We start from the raw sequence: 16,695 nt of genomic DNA on the forward strand, positions 1-16,695 counted from the left end.
CCATTCCAGTGACTATAACCCACCCTCCCCGTCTTCCCCCGGGGGTTCCTCTCCTGTCCCGCTCCTTCTCCCTCCACCTGAGAGGACAGCCCCCAACCAAAGGGAACCTGGTGGTCCCTAAGCGCTCCTGCAGTTGTCCCGGAGACCCCCCATCGCCCACCACAGGGAACAGCTGTAACGTTACCACACCTCAGCTCCTCCTTCAGTCTGTCCGTCCACTTGCTTTGCTTCAATCTCTGCCTCGCCCTCTGTCTCCTTCCTGCAAATCTTACAAATGAGTCCCCTAATCAAGCGCTCTCTGTCCTCTTCCCTTAACCTCAGTCCCTCTTGGACAATAGGTGGATGATTGACTGGCCACGGGCCTTCCAATAGAAAAAACACAGCGTTATGTTGAGGTACACAGTGGTTTACAGTAGTAGAAAAAGCTAATGTTGAGCGAGCAAATTGTCATGCTTAGGGACGAATTCTAACTTCAGATGCACACACAACATAAAAATTTTGTATTAAGCATGCCTTGACGTCAATGGAAGATATGCCTGAGAACTTGAGTTAGTATGTGCCCATAAAGAGAATATAGAAACATAAAGACCAATAAGAATGTGTCATCATTACCATGCCAAAAGACCGTTGTTCACCCTCCGCAGATTGAAATGCCTTGTAGCCCCAAATGTCATTGTTGATGTGCTTGATTTGCTCTCTAATGCCACCTCTATGGCAGCTATTAACACTTCCTCAAATCAAGTGACAGATCTTGCCCAATTTGTCTAATTCAGCTGTGATCGTGTCTTGAGAATCATCTCCAGAGGTGTCCAAATCATGACGGGACAATGTGATTCTGGCTGGGAGTTTGAACCTGTGCAGTTACAGTATAGCACAGAGTTTCAGACCAGGGTCAAAAACATATACCGATGTAAATCAAATCAAATAAATTGTCACATACATATGGTTAACAGATGTTAATGCGAGTGTAGCGAAATGCTTGTGCTTCTAGTTCCGACAATGCAGTAGTAACCAACGAGTAATCTAACCTAACAATTCCACAACTACTACCTTATACACATAAGTGTAAAGGGATAAAGAATATGTACATAAAGATATATGAATGAGTGATGGTACAGAACGCCATAGGCAAGATGCAGTAGATGGCATCGAATACAGTATATACATATGAGATGAGTAATGTAGGGTGGTGTAGGTGTCCTGGAGGGCATGTAGTTTGCCCCCGGTGATGCGTCACTACCCTCTGGAGAGCCTTACGGTTGTGGGCGGAGCAGTTGCCGTACCAGGCGGTGATACAGCCCGACAGGATGCTCTCGATTGTGTATCTGTAGAAGTTTGTGAGTGCTTTTGGTGACAAGCAGGATTTCGTCAGCCTCCTGAGGTTGAAGAGGCGCTGCTGCGCCTTCTTCACAATGCTGTCTGTGTGGGTGGACCAATTTAGTTTGTCCGTGATGTGTACGTAGAGGAACTTGAAACTTACTACCCTCTCCACTACTGTCCCGTCGATGTGGATAGGGGGGTGCTCCCTCTGCTGTTTCCTGAAGTCCACGATCATCTCCTTTGTTTTGTTGACGTTGAGTGTGAGGTTATTTTCCTGACACCACACTTCGAGGGCCCTCACCTCCTCCCTGTAGGCCATCTCGTTGTTGTTGGTAATCAAGCCTTCCACTGTCATGTCGTCCGTAATCTTGATGATTGAGTTGGAGGTGTGCATGGTCACACAGTCGTGGGTGAACAGGGAGTACAGGAGAGGGCTCAGAACGCACCCTTGTGCAGCCCCAGTGTTGAGGATCAGTCAGGTGGAGAAGTTGTTACCTACTCTCACCACCTGGGGGCGGCCCGTCAAGAAGTCCAGTACCCAGTTGCACAGGGCGGGGTCGAGACCCAGGGTCTCGAGCTTGATGACGAGTTTGGAGGGTACTATGGTGTTAAATGCTGAGCTGTAGTCGATGAACAGCATTCTCACATAGGTATTCCTCTTGTCCAGATTGGTTAGGGCAGTGTGCAGTGTGGTTGCGATTGTGTTGTCTGTGGACCTATTGGGGCGGTAAGCAAATTGGAGTGGGTCTAGGGTGTCAGGTAGAGTGGAGGTGATATGGTCCTTGACTAGTCTCTCAAAGCACTTCATGATGACGGAAGTGAGTGCTACGGGGCAGTAGTCGTTTAGCTCAGTTACCTTAGCTTTCTTGGGAACAGGAATAATGGTGGCCCTCTTGAAGCATGTGGGGACAGCAGACTGGGATAAGGATTGATTGAATATGTCCGTAAACACACCAGCCAGCTGGTCTGCGCATGCTCTGAGGACGCGGCTGGGGATGCCGTCTGGGCCTGCAGCCTTGCGAGGGTATACCCGTTTACAGTGCCTTGCGAAAGTTTTCGGCCCCCTTGAACTTTGCGACCTTTTGCCACATTTCAGGCTTCAAACATAAAGATATAAAACTGTATTTTTTTGTGAAGAATCAACAACAAGTGGGACACAATCATGAAGTGGAACGACATTTATTGGATATTTCAAACTTTTTTAACAAATCAAAAACTGAAAAATTGGGCGTGCAAAATTATTCAGCCCCTTTACTTTCAGTGCAGCAAACTCTCTCCAGAAGTTCAGTGAGGATCTCTGAATGATCCAATGTTGACCTAAATGACTAATGATGATAAATACAATCCACCTGTGTGTAATCAAGTCTCTGTATAAATGCACCTGCACTGTGATAGTCTCAGAGGTCCGTTAAAAGCGCAGAGAGCATCATGAAGAACAAGGAACACACCAGGCTGGTCCGCGATACTGTTGTGAAGAAGTTTAAAGCCGGATTTGGATACAAAAAGATTTCCCAAGCTTTAAACATCCCAAGGAGCACTGTGCAAGCGATAATATTGAAATGGAAGGAGTATCAGACCACTGCAAATCTACCAAGACCTGGCCATCCCTCTAAACTTTCAGCTCATACAAGGAGAAGACTGATCAGAGATGCAGCCAAGAGGCCCATGATCACTCTGGATGAACTGCAGAGATCTACAGCTGAGGTGGGAGACTCTGTCCATAGGACAACAATCAGTTGTGTATTGCACAAATCTGGCCTTTATGGAAGAGTGGCAAGAAGAAAGCCATTTCTTAAAGATATCCATAAAAAGTGTTGTTTAAAGTTTGCCACAAGCCACCTGGGAGACACACCAAACATGTGGAAGAAGGTGCTCTGGTCAGACAAAACCAAAATTGAACTTTTTGGCAACAATGCAAAATGTTATGTTTGGCGTAAAAGCAACACAGCTCATCACCCTGAACACACCATCCCCACTGTCAAACATGGTGGTGGCAGCATCATGGTTTGGGCCTGCTTTTCTTCAGCAGGGACAGGGAAGATGGTTAAAATTGATGGGAAGATGGATGGAGCCAAATACAGGACCATTCTGGAAGAAAACCTGATGGAGTCTGCAAAAGACCTGAGACTGGGACGGAGATTTGTCTTCCAACAAGACAATGATCCAAAACATAAAGCAAAATCTACAATGGAATGGTTCAAAAATAAACATATCCAGGTGTTAGAATGGCCAAGTCAAAGTCCAGACCTGAATCCAATCGAGAATGTGTGGAAAGAACTGAAAACTGCTGTTCACAAATGCTCTCCATCCAACCTCACTGAGCTCGAGCTGTTTTGCAAGGAGGAATGGGAAAAACTTTCAGTCTCTCGATGTGCAAAACTGATAGAGACATACCCCAAGTGACTTACAGCTGTAATCGCAGCAAAAGGTGGCGCTACAAAGTATTAACTTAAGGGTGCTGAATAATTTTACACGCCCAATTTTTCAGTTTTTGATTTGTTAAAAAAGTTTGAAATATCCAATAAATGTCGTTCCACTTCATGATTGTGTCCCACTTGTTGTTGATTCTTCACAAAAAAAGTTACAGTTTTATATCTTTGTTTGAAGCCTGAAATGTGGCAAAAGGTCGCAAAGTTCAAGGGGGCCGAATACTTTCGCAAGGCACTGTAAATGTTTTACTCACATCGGCTGCAGTGAAGGAGAGTCCGCAGGTTTTGGTAGCGGGCCGTGTCAGTGGCACTGTATTTTCCTCAAAGTGAGCAAAGAAGTTATTTATTCTCTCTGGGAGCAAGACACCCTGGTCCGCGACGGGGCTGGTTTTCTTTTTGTAATCCGTGATTGACTGTAGACCCTGCCACATACATCTTATGTCTGAGCCGTTGAATTGCAACTCTACTTTGTCTCTATACTGACACATAGCTTGTTTGATTGCCTTGCAGAGGGAATAGCTACACTGTTTGTATTCGGTCATGTTTCCGGTCACCTTGCCCTGGTTCAAAGCAGTGGTTCGCGCTTTCAGTGTCGCGCGAATGCTCCCATCAATCCATGGTTTCTGGTTTGGGAATGTTTTAATAGTTGCTGTGGGTACGACATCGCCAATGCACTTTCTAATGAACTCGCTCACCGAATCAGCGTATTTGTCAATGTTGTTGTTGGATGCAATGCGAAACATATCCCAATCCACGTGATCAAAGCAGTCTTGAAGCGTGGAATCAGATTGGTCAGACCAGCTTTGAACAGACCTGAGCGCGGGAGCTTCCATTTTTAGTTTCTGTCTGTAGGCTGGAAGCAACAAAATGGAGTCGTGGTCAGCTTTTCCGAAAGAAGGGCCGGGGAGGGCCTTATATGCATCGCGGAAGTTAGAATAGCAATGATCTTTATTTGATTTAAAAAATAAATAAAAAATGTAACCTTTATTTAACCAGGCAAGTCAGTGAAGACAAATTATTATTTACAATGACGGCCTACACCGGCCAAAGACTGACGACACTGAGACAATTGTGCACCGCCCTGTGGGACTCCCATTCACGGCCGGTTGTGATACAGCCTGGATTCCAACCAGGGTGTCTGTAGTTTGAAACAAATCAAAATATATTTAATATTTGAGATTCTTAGAAGTAACCACCCTTTTCCTTGATGACAGATTTGCATACTCTTGGCATTTTCTCAACCAGCTTCACCTGGAATGCATTTCCAAAGCCTAGAGGTGTGTTGGGCCATTGTCCTGTTGAAAAACAAATGTATGCCTTGAATTGTAAATTAATCACCGACAGTGTCACCAGAAAACCACCCCCACACATCACACCTCCTCCTCCATGCTTCACGGTGGGGACCATAGGTGGAGATCATCCGTTCACCTACTCTGCGTCTGACAAAGACACGGCAGTTGGAACCAAAAATCTCTCATTTGGACTCGTTGGTAGCCTTTAGTAGTGGTTTCTTTGCAGCAATTTGATCATGAAGGCCTGATTCACACAGTCTCCTCTGAACAGTTGATGTTGAGATGTGTCTGTTACTTAAACTCTGTGAAGCATTTATTTGGGCTGCAAGCTGAGGTGCAGTTAACTCTAATGAACTTATCCTCTGTAGCAGAGGTAACTCTGGGTCTTCCTTTCCTGTGGCGATCCTCATGAGAGCCAGTTTCATCATAGAGCTTGAGACGGAAAGAAATTCCACAAATTAACTTTTAACCAGGCACACCTGTTATTTGAAATTACTTCCAGGTGACTACCTCATGAAGCTGGTTGAGAGAATGCCAAGTGTGTGCAAAGCTGCCATCAAGGCAAATTTGTTTAACACTTTTTTTGGTTACTACATGATTCCATATGTGTTATTTAATAGTTGTGTTGTCTTCACTATTATTCTACAATGTAGAAAATAGTAAAAATAAAGAAAAACCCATGAATGAGTAGGTGTGTCCAAACTTTTGACTGGTGTGTGTGTGTGTATGTTCTGTGGTGCAGTGGCCCCAGAGCTGATGGACCAGGAGGCAAACATCTGGCAGCCCACAACCAGGAAATCCTCCTGCTCGTCCTGTACCCAGTGCAGCTTCTCAGATGGAGGTCCTCCCAATGGGTGCAACCATGAAAGGTCAGAGACAGAGACACACACTGCTGGTTACCCAGATATCATCCCTGGACTTTACCGATCTCACTGGCCTGAGAAGGATACAAGCTCAACAGACACCGGTTCAAATACTGCTTGAAATCTTTCAAATACTTTGTTATTTTTCTTTAACCTGCCTGGAGTGCCAGGTGGGCAGGGTATGCACTTTTTGGACGTTTCTATTGGTTCCATTGCACTAGGCACCCTTAATCAAGCACATATACAGTATTTTATATGATTTCAAATAATATTTGAACCCAGGTTTATTACATGTTGATACTATAGTGCATGCATTGATCTCATCGTTTGAAATGTACTGTTTTATTACCCAATTACGGTTTTGATGTCCTTATGAACAGTGAATGGAGAAGGACATCTATTTAATTCATATTGTAATTCATTTGAGGGAATATTTCCTAAATAATTGGTAACGCTGGACAGTTACTTTAAGATGTTCTTGTGAATGGAGAATAGAGAATGTTTGGGATCAAAATGAAAGTCTTGGACATGTTTAAGACGAGGTGGAGCCCGTATGGAGAACACTTTGATTTATGTGCTGTTTCCCTCTGCAGAGCCCCTTTGAAGCAGCTGTGTGACCAAATGAAGTATCAGATCATCTCCCGGGCTTTCTATGGCTGTATGTGATTGTGAACACAAATCTTGTATCTTCTTTCCCCCTAGATGATTTGCAACGTTTTGCAACAGATTTGAATTTAAAGCAGCTTATCAATTAGTCTAGCATCCAACTATTAATTAAATGTCAGAAATGTCAGATCGCCTTATTTAGATAATGTATCACATAAAATCTCGGAATGTCAGAAGGAGGCTCATTTGATAGCGGTTGTGTTTTTGTATTCCAGGGCTGGCTTATTGTCGTCACCTGTCTACCGTACGTACACACCTCTCGGCCCTGGTCAACCACACTATTGTGGCGCCCGACGCGCCCGGCGATGCCTTAGGGGGCCTCACTGCCGAGGTGTGGCAGAGGTTCCTTCAGGACTGCACCGTAAGCAGCATCACCGTCACATCATTAGCATTGTCGCTAAGGTTGTCACTTTAGTCATCACACACACACACACAGTGCAGTACCAGACAGCCCAAACCCCCTGGCGACGAGATGCGCACACACACACATACGCACGCACGTACACATGCACACACACACACACACTCATCTGTATTCATCCGTTAGTCATCACATTGCTCACACATTCTTAGTCACACAACCAGCCGTATGCAAGCTTGACTAATGCCCTGCCTGTCAGCGTATCAACAGCATACATTTTCATTGGAGGGATTTTGTTGAATAATCAACCGATGGGAGGCATTCAGTTGACTTATGTCTCAAGTTCATCCATGTGTGTCCAATCTGTGTTTGTAGAGTTCTACTGGCTGTAGTCAATCTTAACATTTTTCTCACGATTGTAGTTCAGTATTATTCATTATTAAAGAGGGGATTAGGGCCCCCACTGGCATCCAGTGGTACACAACCATTCTGCACTTTGATTGATCAAATAAAATAAAATAGTATACAACAGGTGTGCCGAATACAACAGGTTACAAGCCCTTCACCAACAATGCAGTTTTAAGAAAAATAAAAGTTAAGCAAAAATGTACTAAATAAACGAAAGTAAAAAAATAAAAGAGCAACAATAATAAAATAACAATAATGAGTCTATATACAGGGGTACCGGTACCAAGTTAATGCGCTGGGCACAGGTTAGTCGAGGTAATATGTACATGTAGGTAGGGGTAAAGTGACTATGCATAGATAATAAACAGCGAGTAGCAGCAGCATAAAAAAGGGGGGTTCATGCAAATAGACCAGGAAGCCATTTGATTAGCTGTTCAGCCATTTGATTAGCTGTTCGGGAGAAGCGGTGGCTGGAGTCTTTGGCAATTTTTAGGGCTACTGAGGGGATACTGGTGAAGAATTTAATAAGCCACTGGCTTCCTCTTTTGTTTTTTATACACGTACAGTACCAGTCAACAGTTTGGACACACCTACTCATTCAAGGGTTTTTCTTTATTTTTGCTATTTTCTACATTGTAGAATAATAGTGAAGACATCAAAACTTTGAAATAACACATATGGAATCATGTAGTAACCGATAAAGTGTTAAACAAATCAAAATATATTTTACATTTTAGATTCTTCAAAGTTGCCACCCTTTGCCTTGATGACAGCTTTGCACAATCTTGGCATTCTCTCAACCAGCTTCATGAGGAATGCTTTTCCAACGGTCTTGAAGGAGTTCCCACATATGCCGTGCACTTGTTGGCTGATTTTCTTTCTCTCTCTCTCTTTCTCTCTCTTGGTATGTTGAAAAACAAATGATAGTCCCACTAAGCGCAAACCAGATGAGATGGAGTATTGCTGCAGAATGCTGTGTTAGTTATGCTGGTTAAGTGTACCTTGAATTCTAAATAAATCATAGTGTCACCAGCAAAGCACCCCCACAGCATCACACCTCCTCCTCCATACTTCACGGTGGGAACCACACATGCGGACATAAATTGTTCACCTACTCTGCGTCTCACAAAGACATGGCGGTTGGAACCAAAAATCTCTAATTTGGACTCATCCGACCAAAGGACATATTTCCACCGGTCTAATGTCCATTGCTCGTGTTTCTTGGCCCAAGCAAGTCTCTTCTTATTATTGGTGTCCTTTAGTAGTGGTTTCTTTGCAGCAATTTGACCATGAAGGCCTGTTTCACGCAGTCTCCTCTGAACAGTTGATGTTGAGATGTCTGATACTTGAACTCTGTGAAGCATTTATTTGGACTGCAAGCTGAGTTGTAGTTAATTCTAATGAACTTATCCTCTGCAGCAGAGGTAACTTTGCATCTTCCTTTCCTGTGGCGGTCCTCATGAGAGCCAGTTTCATCATAGCGCTTGATGGTTTTTGCGACTGTACTTAAAGAAACTTTCAAAGTTCTTGAAATTTTCCGCATTGACTGACTTTCATGTCTTAAAGTAACGATGGACTGTCGTTTCTCTTTGCTTAGTTGAGCTTTTTTTCTCTTTGCTTAAATAACTTTTAACAAGGCATATGTTCATGTGAATGTTTTTATGTGCCAGTGTCTATGGTAACTTTAGTGTATTCATGTGTGGGTACATCGTGTGTGCACTGTTCAGATCTTTGGTACGCCAGACTCAATCAAACGCTCAAAACTAGTAACTGAAAGAAAACAACTGCTACTGGTATTTGAACTGGGTCTGTACGTAGGGCTTTCTATATCTGTGTGTGTTGTGGCTCAATGACTGAGGACTCTCCCTCCCCTCTCTCATTCTGTTATCTCCCTCCTTGTTCTCCCTCCCGGCTCTCCTTCCCTGCTCTCCCTTCCTGCTCTACTTCCCTGCTGTCCCTACCTCCTCCCATCTCCTCCTCTGCTCTCATTTCCTGTTCTCACTCCCTGCTCTCCCTCCCTACTCTCCCTCCCTGTTCTCCCACCATGTTCTCCTTCCCTACTCTCCCTCCCTGTTCTCCATCCCTGTTCTCCTTCCCTGCTCTCCCTCCCTGCTCTCCCTCCCTGTTCTCTCTCCCTGTTCTCCTTCCTTGCTCTCTCTCCCTGCTCTCCAGGCCTATAAGGAGCAGGAGCTGTTGCGCCTGGTCTACTTTGGTGGTGTTGACCCTTCACTGCGTAAGGAGGTGTGGCCCTTCCTCCTGGGCCACTACCAGTTTGGCATGTCTGAGGATGACAGGAAAGAGGTTGGTGTCCCCCTTGCCATCGGAGGTCACCACCAAACCCCTTGATCTCCGACCCCTGACACTTGCCCTGTGACACTGTGCAGGTGGATGAGCAGGTGCGGGCGTGCTACGAGCAGACCATGAGCGAGTGGCTGGGCTGCGAGGCCATCGTGCGGCAGCGGGAGAAGGAGCAGCACGCTGCGGCACTGGCTAAATGCTCGTCCATCTCAGCCAGTGTGGATAATCCAAGCACTGTGCAGAGGATGATGCACCGTGACTCCAGTGTCAGCAATGAGGTGACACACACACACACACGCCCGCCTGCCCATGTGCACACATTTTTTTTACATTTGACATTTTATTTAACCTTTATTTAACCAGGTAGGCCAGTTGAGAACAATTTCTCATTTACAACTGCGACCTGGCCAAGATAAAGCAAATCAGTGCGACAAAAACAACAACACAGGGTCTGTACATAGTCTTGTGGCACACAGGATACCCGGGAGACTAACATGTTAGCTCTCCAACGCCTCAATAATATGAAACTACAAAGCATATTGTGTAATGTTCATTTGAAGCACCAATAATACACTGCCTTTACGACAGTTATATATCATTACATACAGGCCTACAGAATTACTTGTCCACATGAGTGTTTTGTATGGATAATGTTGTTCCAGGGTTTTATTGACCTGTTTTCTCCCCTGCTTGTTCTCTGGTACTACTCATGCCAGTCCTCCCAGAGCTGCAGCTCAGACAGACAAAGCCTGGCTCGCTTGCAGAGTGACTCTGACAGCAGTACCCAGGTACCCATATAGACAGAGATCCTCTTAAATATATAAAATGTTAAATGCATTCCATATGTAATTCTATGCCCCTCTACACATAATTAACAGTAATGAATTATTTATAATTTATGAACAATAAGAATAATAACACACACAGAGCTGAATATACACTCACTTGTATGCACAAAGGCTACTTAGTCTCACATGACTGAAAAGAGAACTATAGAACAATGTCCTGAGCTTACCTGTGGTGTACAACTTTATTTTGGTCCACCAATCACTATTCTAGTGGAAATATGTTGTATTTTGGCTTCAAGTTCAAAATCGAATAGCACCTCCGAAAGCTAAAAATAGTTCCATGACAGTTTTTGTAATATTCATACCAAAAACACCTTTCATATTACAACTGTGCGATTCCTATTGTTCCAAAACTATGGAATTACCTTAGTCTTTTCCAGTCTTTAGCTTTTTTTGAACCAATATCGCTCTCTCTCCTGCTAGTTCTTCACATCCTCCCTTCCCTTCCCTTACACTAGCCTGCTTCCCTTTGACTTGTTCTTTCAGGTGTTTGAGTCTGTGGAGGAAGTGGAACAGACCGAGACAGAGCCCAAGAGTGAGGAGGCCAAGCCGGTTCCCAAGATCCCCAATGGAGGAGGCCTGCCCAACGTGGCCAGCTCCCCAGACTCGGGGCATCCCTCCTCTCGCAACTTCTCTGTCACCTCGGGCATGTCAGACCACTCTCTGAGCACAGAGGACAGCACTGTGCCTGACACCAACCCCAAAACCACCATCAGTACTCCTCCACAGCTGACCCCAGCCCAACAGATCCCAGTCAAAGTCCATCAGGAAGAGTTGGAAGCAGATGACCCAAATGTCCAACCCCTGGCCCTGCAGGATGAGAAGGACCTCCAGGCCAAGGACTGGCCAGATAAGGAGGAAAAAGAGAAGGAAGAGAGTGTGACTGAAATGGCCCAAGATACTGAGGACACCAAGACAGAAGATCCAGAGGTAAAAATGGGGGAAAATCCAGAGACAGCGGAGGACAAGGCAGCAGACCCAGCTGAGCTAGTGAGCCTGAAAATAGAAGAAGAGAAGACTTCCATGACTCTATCTAATGAGAAAGATGAGGGAAGGACCTCTGAAAAGGAAGACAGCAAGTTACCAAAAGCAGAAGTGGATGCTGTAAAAGGAACAGTGGAGTCCAAAACAGATGAGTCCAAAACAAGGGAGGCTAAAGAGCCTGATGCAGAAGTGATGAAAATGTTGGATGGAGAGCCAACAATGCAAGTACACACAGAGGAGATGCAGTCACTGGACCCTGGGGAGTCAGGAGAAACAAAGGAGAACAAAGGACCAGAACCAGAGTCTGTAGACCGAGAAGAGAATAAGACATCCCAAACATACAATAGAGAGCCAAAGGGGGAGAATACATCGATATCAACGGTGACTGCAGAAGCAACAGAAGACACAGCATCAGAACTGGATGATGAAAGAACTTCAGACACAGGGGCTGGAGAAACAAAGAGTGCTGAAACAACAGAGGTAAAGGAAGCCAACGCAACAAATGTAGAAAAGACAGAAACTGAGAAGGGAGTAGAAGCCAATCAGACTTTGAAATCTGAAGAGGTAGTCGAAACAAAGGTGTATAAGACAGTGTCACCAGAAGAGGTTGCAGAGGCAAAAGTGGAGGAGATAAAAAAATCAGAGGAAGTGGGAGAAATAGAGGAGGAGGAGACCATACTATCTGAGGCCAAGCTGCCAGAGTCAGAGAAGAATAAAAGCCCTGTTGCAGAGACCAGCGTGGCAAGAGCAATGGATAGCACCACCAGGCTCGAAGAGGCTCTGGCCACCACAGAATTTGATGTATCTCCTTCGGCCATTGAGATGGAGGAGATTTCCTCAGCTAAATTCTCCATGGCCCTACCGTGGGACAGGAAGGGCCTGTGTGAAAGCTCCGGGGTCGGGGCTGCTCTCTCTGAGGGCTCAGTTCACCATCTGGAGCTCCGTTTGGAGGAGAAGGAGAAGTGCAAGCCCAGCCCTGAGGGCACAGAGTCCATCATGTCTGAGGAGCCTGAGATGGAGAGCCTCTTCCCTAAATTTGATTTCCTGACCGTGGGAGGAGAGCTGAAAATCTCTCCAGTGCCATCCATCGGAACCACGTACTCTGTAGGCACTTGGCATTTCATTTTTTAGAATAAATGTTTGGAATAATCGAGATCTATTTAGGTGTTTGGTTATTCTTTAAAATTTGTGTGGTGGTTTTGCACCTTTGTTGTAGCAAGAGCTTTTGGACATGTACACGATCAACCTCCATCGCATTGAGAAGGATGTCCAGAGGTGTGACAGAAACTACTGGTACTTTACCCCTGCCAACCTGGAGAAACTGCGCAACATCATGTGCAGGTAAAATAAAAACAATGCCATTCATGATTCTCTACTCCACTTTTGTAGAAAGGTTTGTAAATAATCTAGCACTCATTATGTTATGTGTGGAGCGCAATTAATACATGGAAAATTGGAAGAATTAATGAGTCACACGACACAGTACATGATGCTGACTTCTCTTCGCAGCTATATCTGGCAGCACCTGGAGATTGGCTATGTGCAGGGCATGTGTGACCTGCTAGCTCCCCTCCTTGTCATTCTGGATGATGGTGAGTTAATGCTGTGAGTCAAGGCTGTGTTGTGTTCCTCCCTCACTCTCCTCCTTGGTAGTTGTGATATTGATTCTGCGATGGCCGCAAAATGTGTCAACCTTCAAGATAATTTTTTCTTCTTAAAAGTGGTTTCACGTGATCAGTAATTTTTTAAAGGGGGGCTGAACTCACCGATTCCGCATGTGTTTTTCTGATGCTCATTAAGAATAAAAAAAATAGGTTTGCATCATGTGGTTCAATGTGGGTGTGTTATGTTCGCTATAATGTACCCTGGCAGTTACTGTTGTTTGTCTCTATTGAGTAACGGTAGCAACATTTCGCCCTCGAAATATAATTAATATAAGATAAATCAAGAAATCTGTAATTAATTTAGACGTTTTTGCCAAGGTGGTCTTAATCGTGCAATTTTATATCTATCTAAGGTGCAGTATTTCTCAAGTAAAGAAACTGTATGAAAACTAGTAGTGCACTGCAGAAAGTATCGAGTCAGCTGCTACTGCACTCTGAACTGATTTCTGAGAACATGTCTACAATTTATCATCAGCAAGCTGTCAAATTATCGTAAATAGAGCACATGCTGCACACTGTTTATCAGTGGCTTTTGTTTTTTCCTTAAATAACCATCTGTCTTATGTAACTATACAGTACCAAACGTAACATATCATACTAATTTGAGTGTCTTGGATTTACATTTACTATGTTACGTATAGTCTTTGAGAACAGGCTGGGAAGAGACCACTCCGATCAGGATATAAATGCTTCACCATATGTTGAAAGTGATCACTCAGAATGGCTGTGTATTTATTGGCGTTTACCTTGCCCTCTAAGGGGTTGAGTGGCCCTAAACCAGGAAAATTCACCCCACACATAACAGAGTTGCCAGATCCCTCATTTACACAAGTGTTTCCTTTATTTTGGCAGTTACCTGTAGCAGGCACATTGTGCAGGCAGGCCATGTTAGATGAATCAGCGTATCAAGTCACTGGCGAGTGACAAAGTGCTTCAGTGTCATTTTGTTGTTCAACTATTACCGTAGTGTGCGTCCGTCTGGCAGAGTTTTTTAGCGAATCATGTTACAAAACAGGTCGTGGCGGGACACAAGATGCTCATGAATGGGTTGACAAGTGGCAGTTGGGATGCAAGTGCATATTGTCTCAATTCTCATTTGCCCACAACAGTGGCAGACTGGAGTGATCACTATCAAACAGATCAGCAAGTTGCCACTTGATAAAGGGCTTAATCGTGCATCGTTGTGACACACTGATATGATGTCACCACGTCAGAAAATAATGCTGGGTTCTTGTTACAAGACGATCATGGAGTAAAGACATGTTGAAGTTTACCTCTGAGTCCAGTTGATTCAATCCAGTATAATATCCTAACTTAGCACAAGTTGTAAGTATAGGATTGAACAATGGCGAAGAGGATAATGTTTGAAAATGATAATTAAATCTGAAAAGTGAGTTAAATGGTCGACAAGATGGAAAGCACCATGCCACAGTTTGACTGCTACAGTGAACCTGCTACACTGACGTTCTGCTCTTGAGCAAGGTAGTTAACCCCCAACAATAACTGCTCTCTGGGCACCGCTGATGTGGACGTCGATTAAGGCAGTCCCCTTCACCTCTCTGATTCAGAGGGGTTGGATTAAATGTAGAAGACACATTTCGGTTGAATGCATTCAGTTGTACAACTGACACGGCATTCGCGAGACTGACACAGAAAACTGGTGAGACAGTTCAGCAATTTGTTACTCTTCTTAGACAAGCAGCTAAGGACTGTGACTTTGCTGGAGATAAGAACAATCAGATTAGAGGTGCCATACTGAGCAAGTGTTATACAGAATATTTGCGGCGAAAGCTATTGGAGGAGGGCCCTAGGTTAACATTAGCACGGTTACTCGAGCCACAATGTGAAAGAACTGAAGTGCAAATGTCCACCATGCCTGTGAGTACAGATGCGAAGGATGATAAGATCATGTTGTACAGGAACAAGATCATCCACATGTATTGATGACATTTTTACTAATAGCTGTATCCGTACCCATTGGATGCAATGATCACAATATTGTGGCTATATCCAGGAAAGCTAAAGTTCCAAAAGCTGGGCCTAAAATAGTGTATAAGAGATCATACAAAAGATTTAGCTTTGACTCATGTGGATGGTGTTAAAAATATTTGTAGGTCTGGTGTGATTAATAAGGAGCATTCAGACGCAGCACATTGATGAATTTATTAAATTGCATCTTCCAATTATTGATAAACATGCACCTGTTAAGAAACTGACTGTTAGAACTGTTAACGCTCCATGGATTTATGAGGAATTGAAAAACTGTATCGTTGAAAGAGATTGGGCAAAAGGAGTGGCTAATAAGTCTGGCTGCACATCTGACTGGCTAACTTACTGCAAATTGAGAAATGATGTGACTGAACTAAAAAAAAATAGAAGGAACTGTATTATGAAGCCAAGATTAATGATATAAGAACCTTTGATAAAATGAAATGATGTGCAGAAAGACAAATTCAACTTCATCTTTCATGGAATCAGATGGTTTATTCGTCACCAAACCAGAGCTTGAACGATTCATTGACAAGAGATACCTACGAACTCAAAGGAACATGTCGCTGGTTTCGGAGGATTCAAGCATTAAGGAAAACCAACCCACCCAATCAACAAAACATACCAAAACCAGGTTGGCTAATAGGTATCAACGATGGAACCAAACCATCCCCTAGTAAGAGGGCGCATGTGGAGAGAGGTTTACTGAAATGGATGTTGACTTGTTAAAATCCATCAATGAAAGGCTTGCCAAACTTGATATCTTGGATATATTACAAGAGGACATCAATGCATTATGTGCCAGTCTAGAATTCAGCCAACGTCAGATTGATGATGTAAGGAAAGCGAACACGACGCTGAAAGGTACTGTAGACTCTATTCATAGCAAGGTGGAGGTGGTGCAAAGGGAGGACAAACAACTTAAAGAAACCTTGCTTGATGTGCAGTGTCCATCAATGTGGGACAATCTAATATTCTCAGGGATACCGGAGAATGACACAGTCCGAGACTTTATGTCAACCCAACTAAAACTGCCCACTGATGTTGTGCGTAATGTCACTTTCTTCAGAGTCCATAGAATAGGTAATGCCTCTGGAAATAGGCCACGGGCTTTTATTGCATGTTTTGACAAATTTAAGCAAAAGGAAATGACGAAGAACATGTGCAGAGAACTCAGAAACACTGATTTTGGAATGAATGATAATTTCCCCATCGAGATCAATGAAAGGAGAAAAAAAACTATATCCCATCATGAAGGAAAAGCGTTGCCTGAATCAACGAGTCTCCATGGTGATGGATAAACTTTATATCAACGGGCAATTGTATCGGGACTCTAGAGTAATTCCCTGGCTGTTTTAATTCAATGTTCAAATCTGAGTTTGTGTTGTAGTGTATCATGACAACTTCAATTATAATGAATATATGCTCTATTGATCTCCACTATAATGAATACATGCTCTATTGATCTCCACTATAATGAATACATGCTCTATTGATCTCCACTATAATGAATACATGCTCTATTGATCTCCACTATAATGAATACATGCTCTATTGATCTCCACTTGACCAG

The 16,695-nt window shown here is 43.8% G+C and overlaps 1 protein-coding gene across 5 annotated transcripts in view; it reads left to right on the top strand.

Moving 5' to 3' along the window:
- LOC112248252 (small G protein signaling modulator 1-like) overlaps positions 1 to 16,695 on the top strand; it is a 74,817-nt gene that overhangs the window by 45,026 nt on the left and 13,096 nt on the right. For 3 of the 5 annotated variants that reach the window (XM_024417125.2, XM_024417128.2, XM_024417127.2), the window contains exons 13-22: positions 10 to 174; positions 5,784 to 5,910; positions 6,498 to 6,562; positions 6,786 to 6,931; positions 9,512 to 9,640; positions 9,724 to 9,915; positions 10,354 to 10,425; positions 10,972 to 12,573; positions 12,686 to 12,810; positions 12,979 to 13,061. In XM_024417125.2, the coding sequence (XP_024272893.1) occupies positions 10 to 174; positions 5,784 to 5,910; positions 6,498 to 6,562; positions 6,786 to 6,931; positions 9,512 to 9,640; positions 9,724 to 9,915; positions 10,354 to 10,425; positions 10,972 to 12,573; positions 12,686 to 12,810; positions 12,979 to 13,061 (2,706 nt within the window). The remainder of the gene's footprint in view (positions 1 to 9; positions 175 to 5,783; positions 5,911 to 6,497; positions 6,563 to 6,785; positions 6,932 to 9,511; positions 9,641 to 9,723; positions 9,916 to 10,353; positions 10,426 to 10,971; positions 12,574 to 12,685; positions 12,811 to 12,978; positions 13,062 to 16,695) is intronic. The other 2 variants (XM_024417129.2, XM_024417130.2) reach the window with 1 other exon arrangement.

This window comes from Oncorhynchus tshawytscha, linkage group LG04 (assembly GCF_018296145.1).
Source record: "Oncorhynchus tshawytscha isolate Ot180627B linkage group LG04, Otsh_v2.0, whole genome shotgun sequence".
In the NCBI taxonomy this organism is placed as follows: Eukaryota; Metazoa; Chordata; class Actinopteri; order Salmoniformes; family Salmonidae; genus Oncorhynchus; species Oncorhynchus tshawytscha.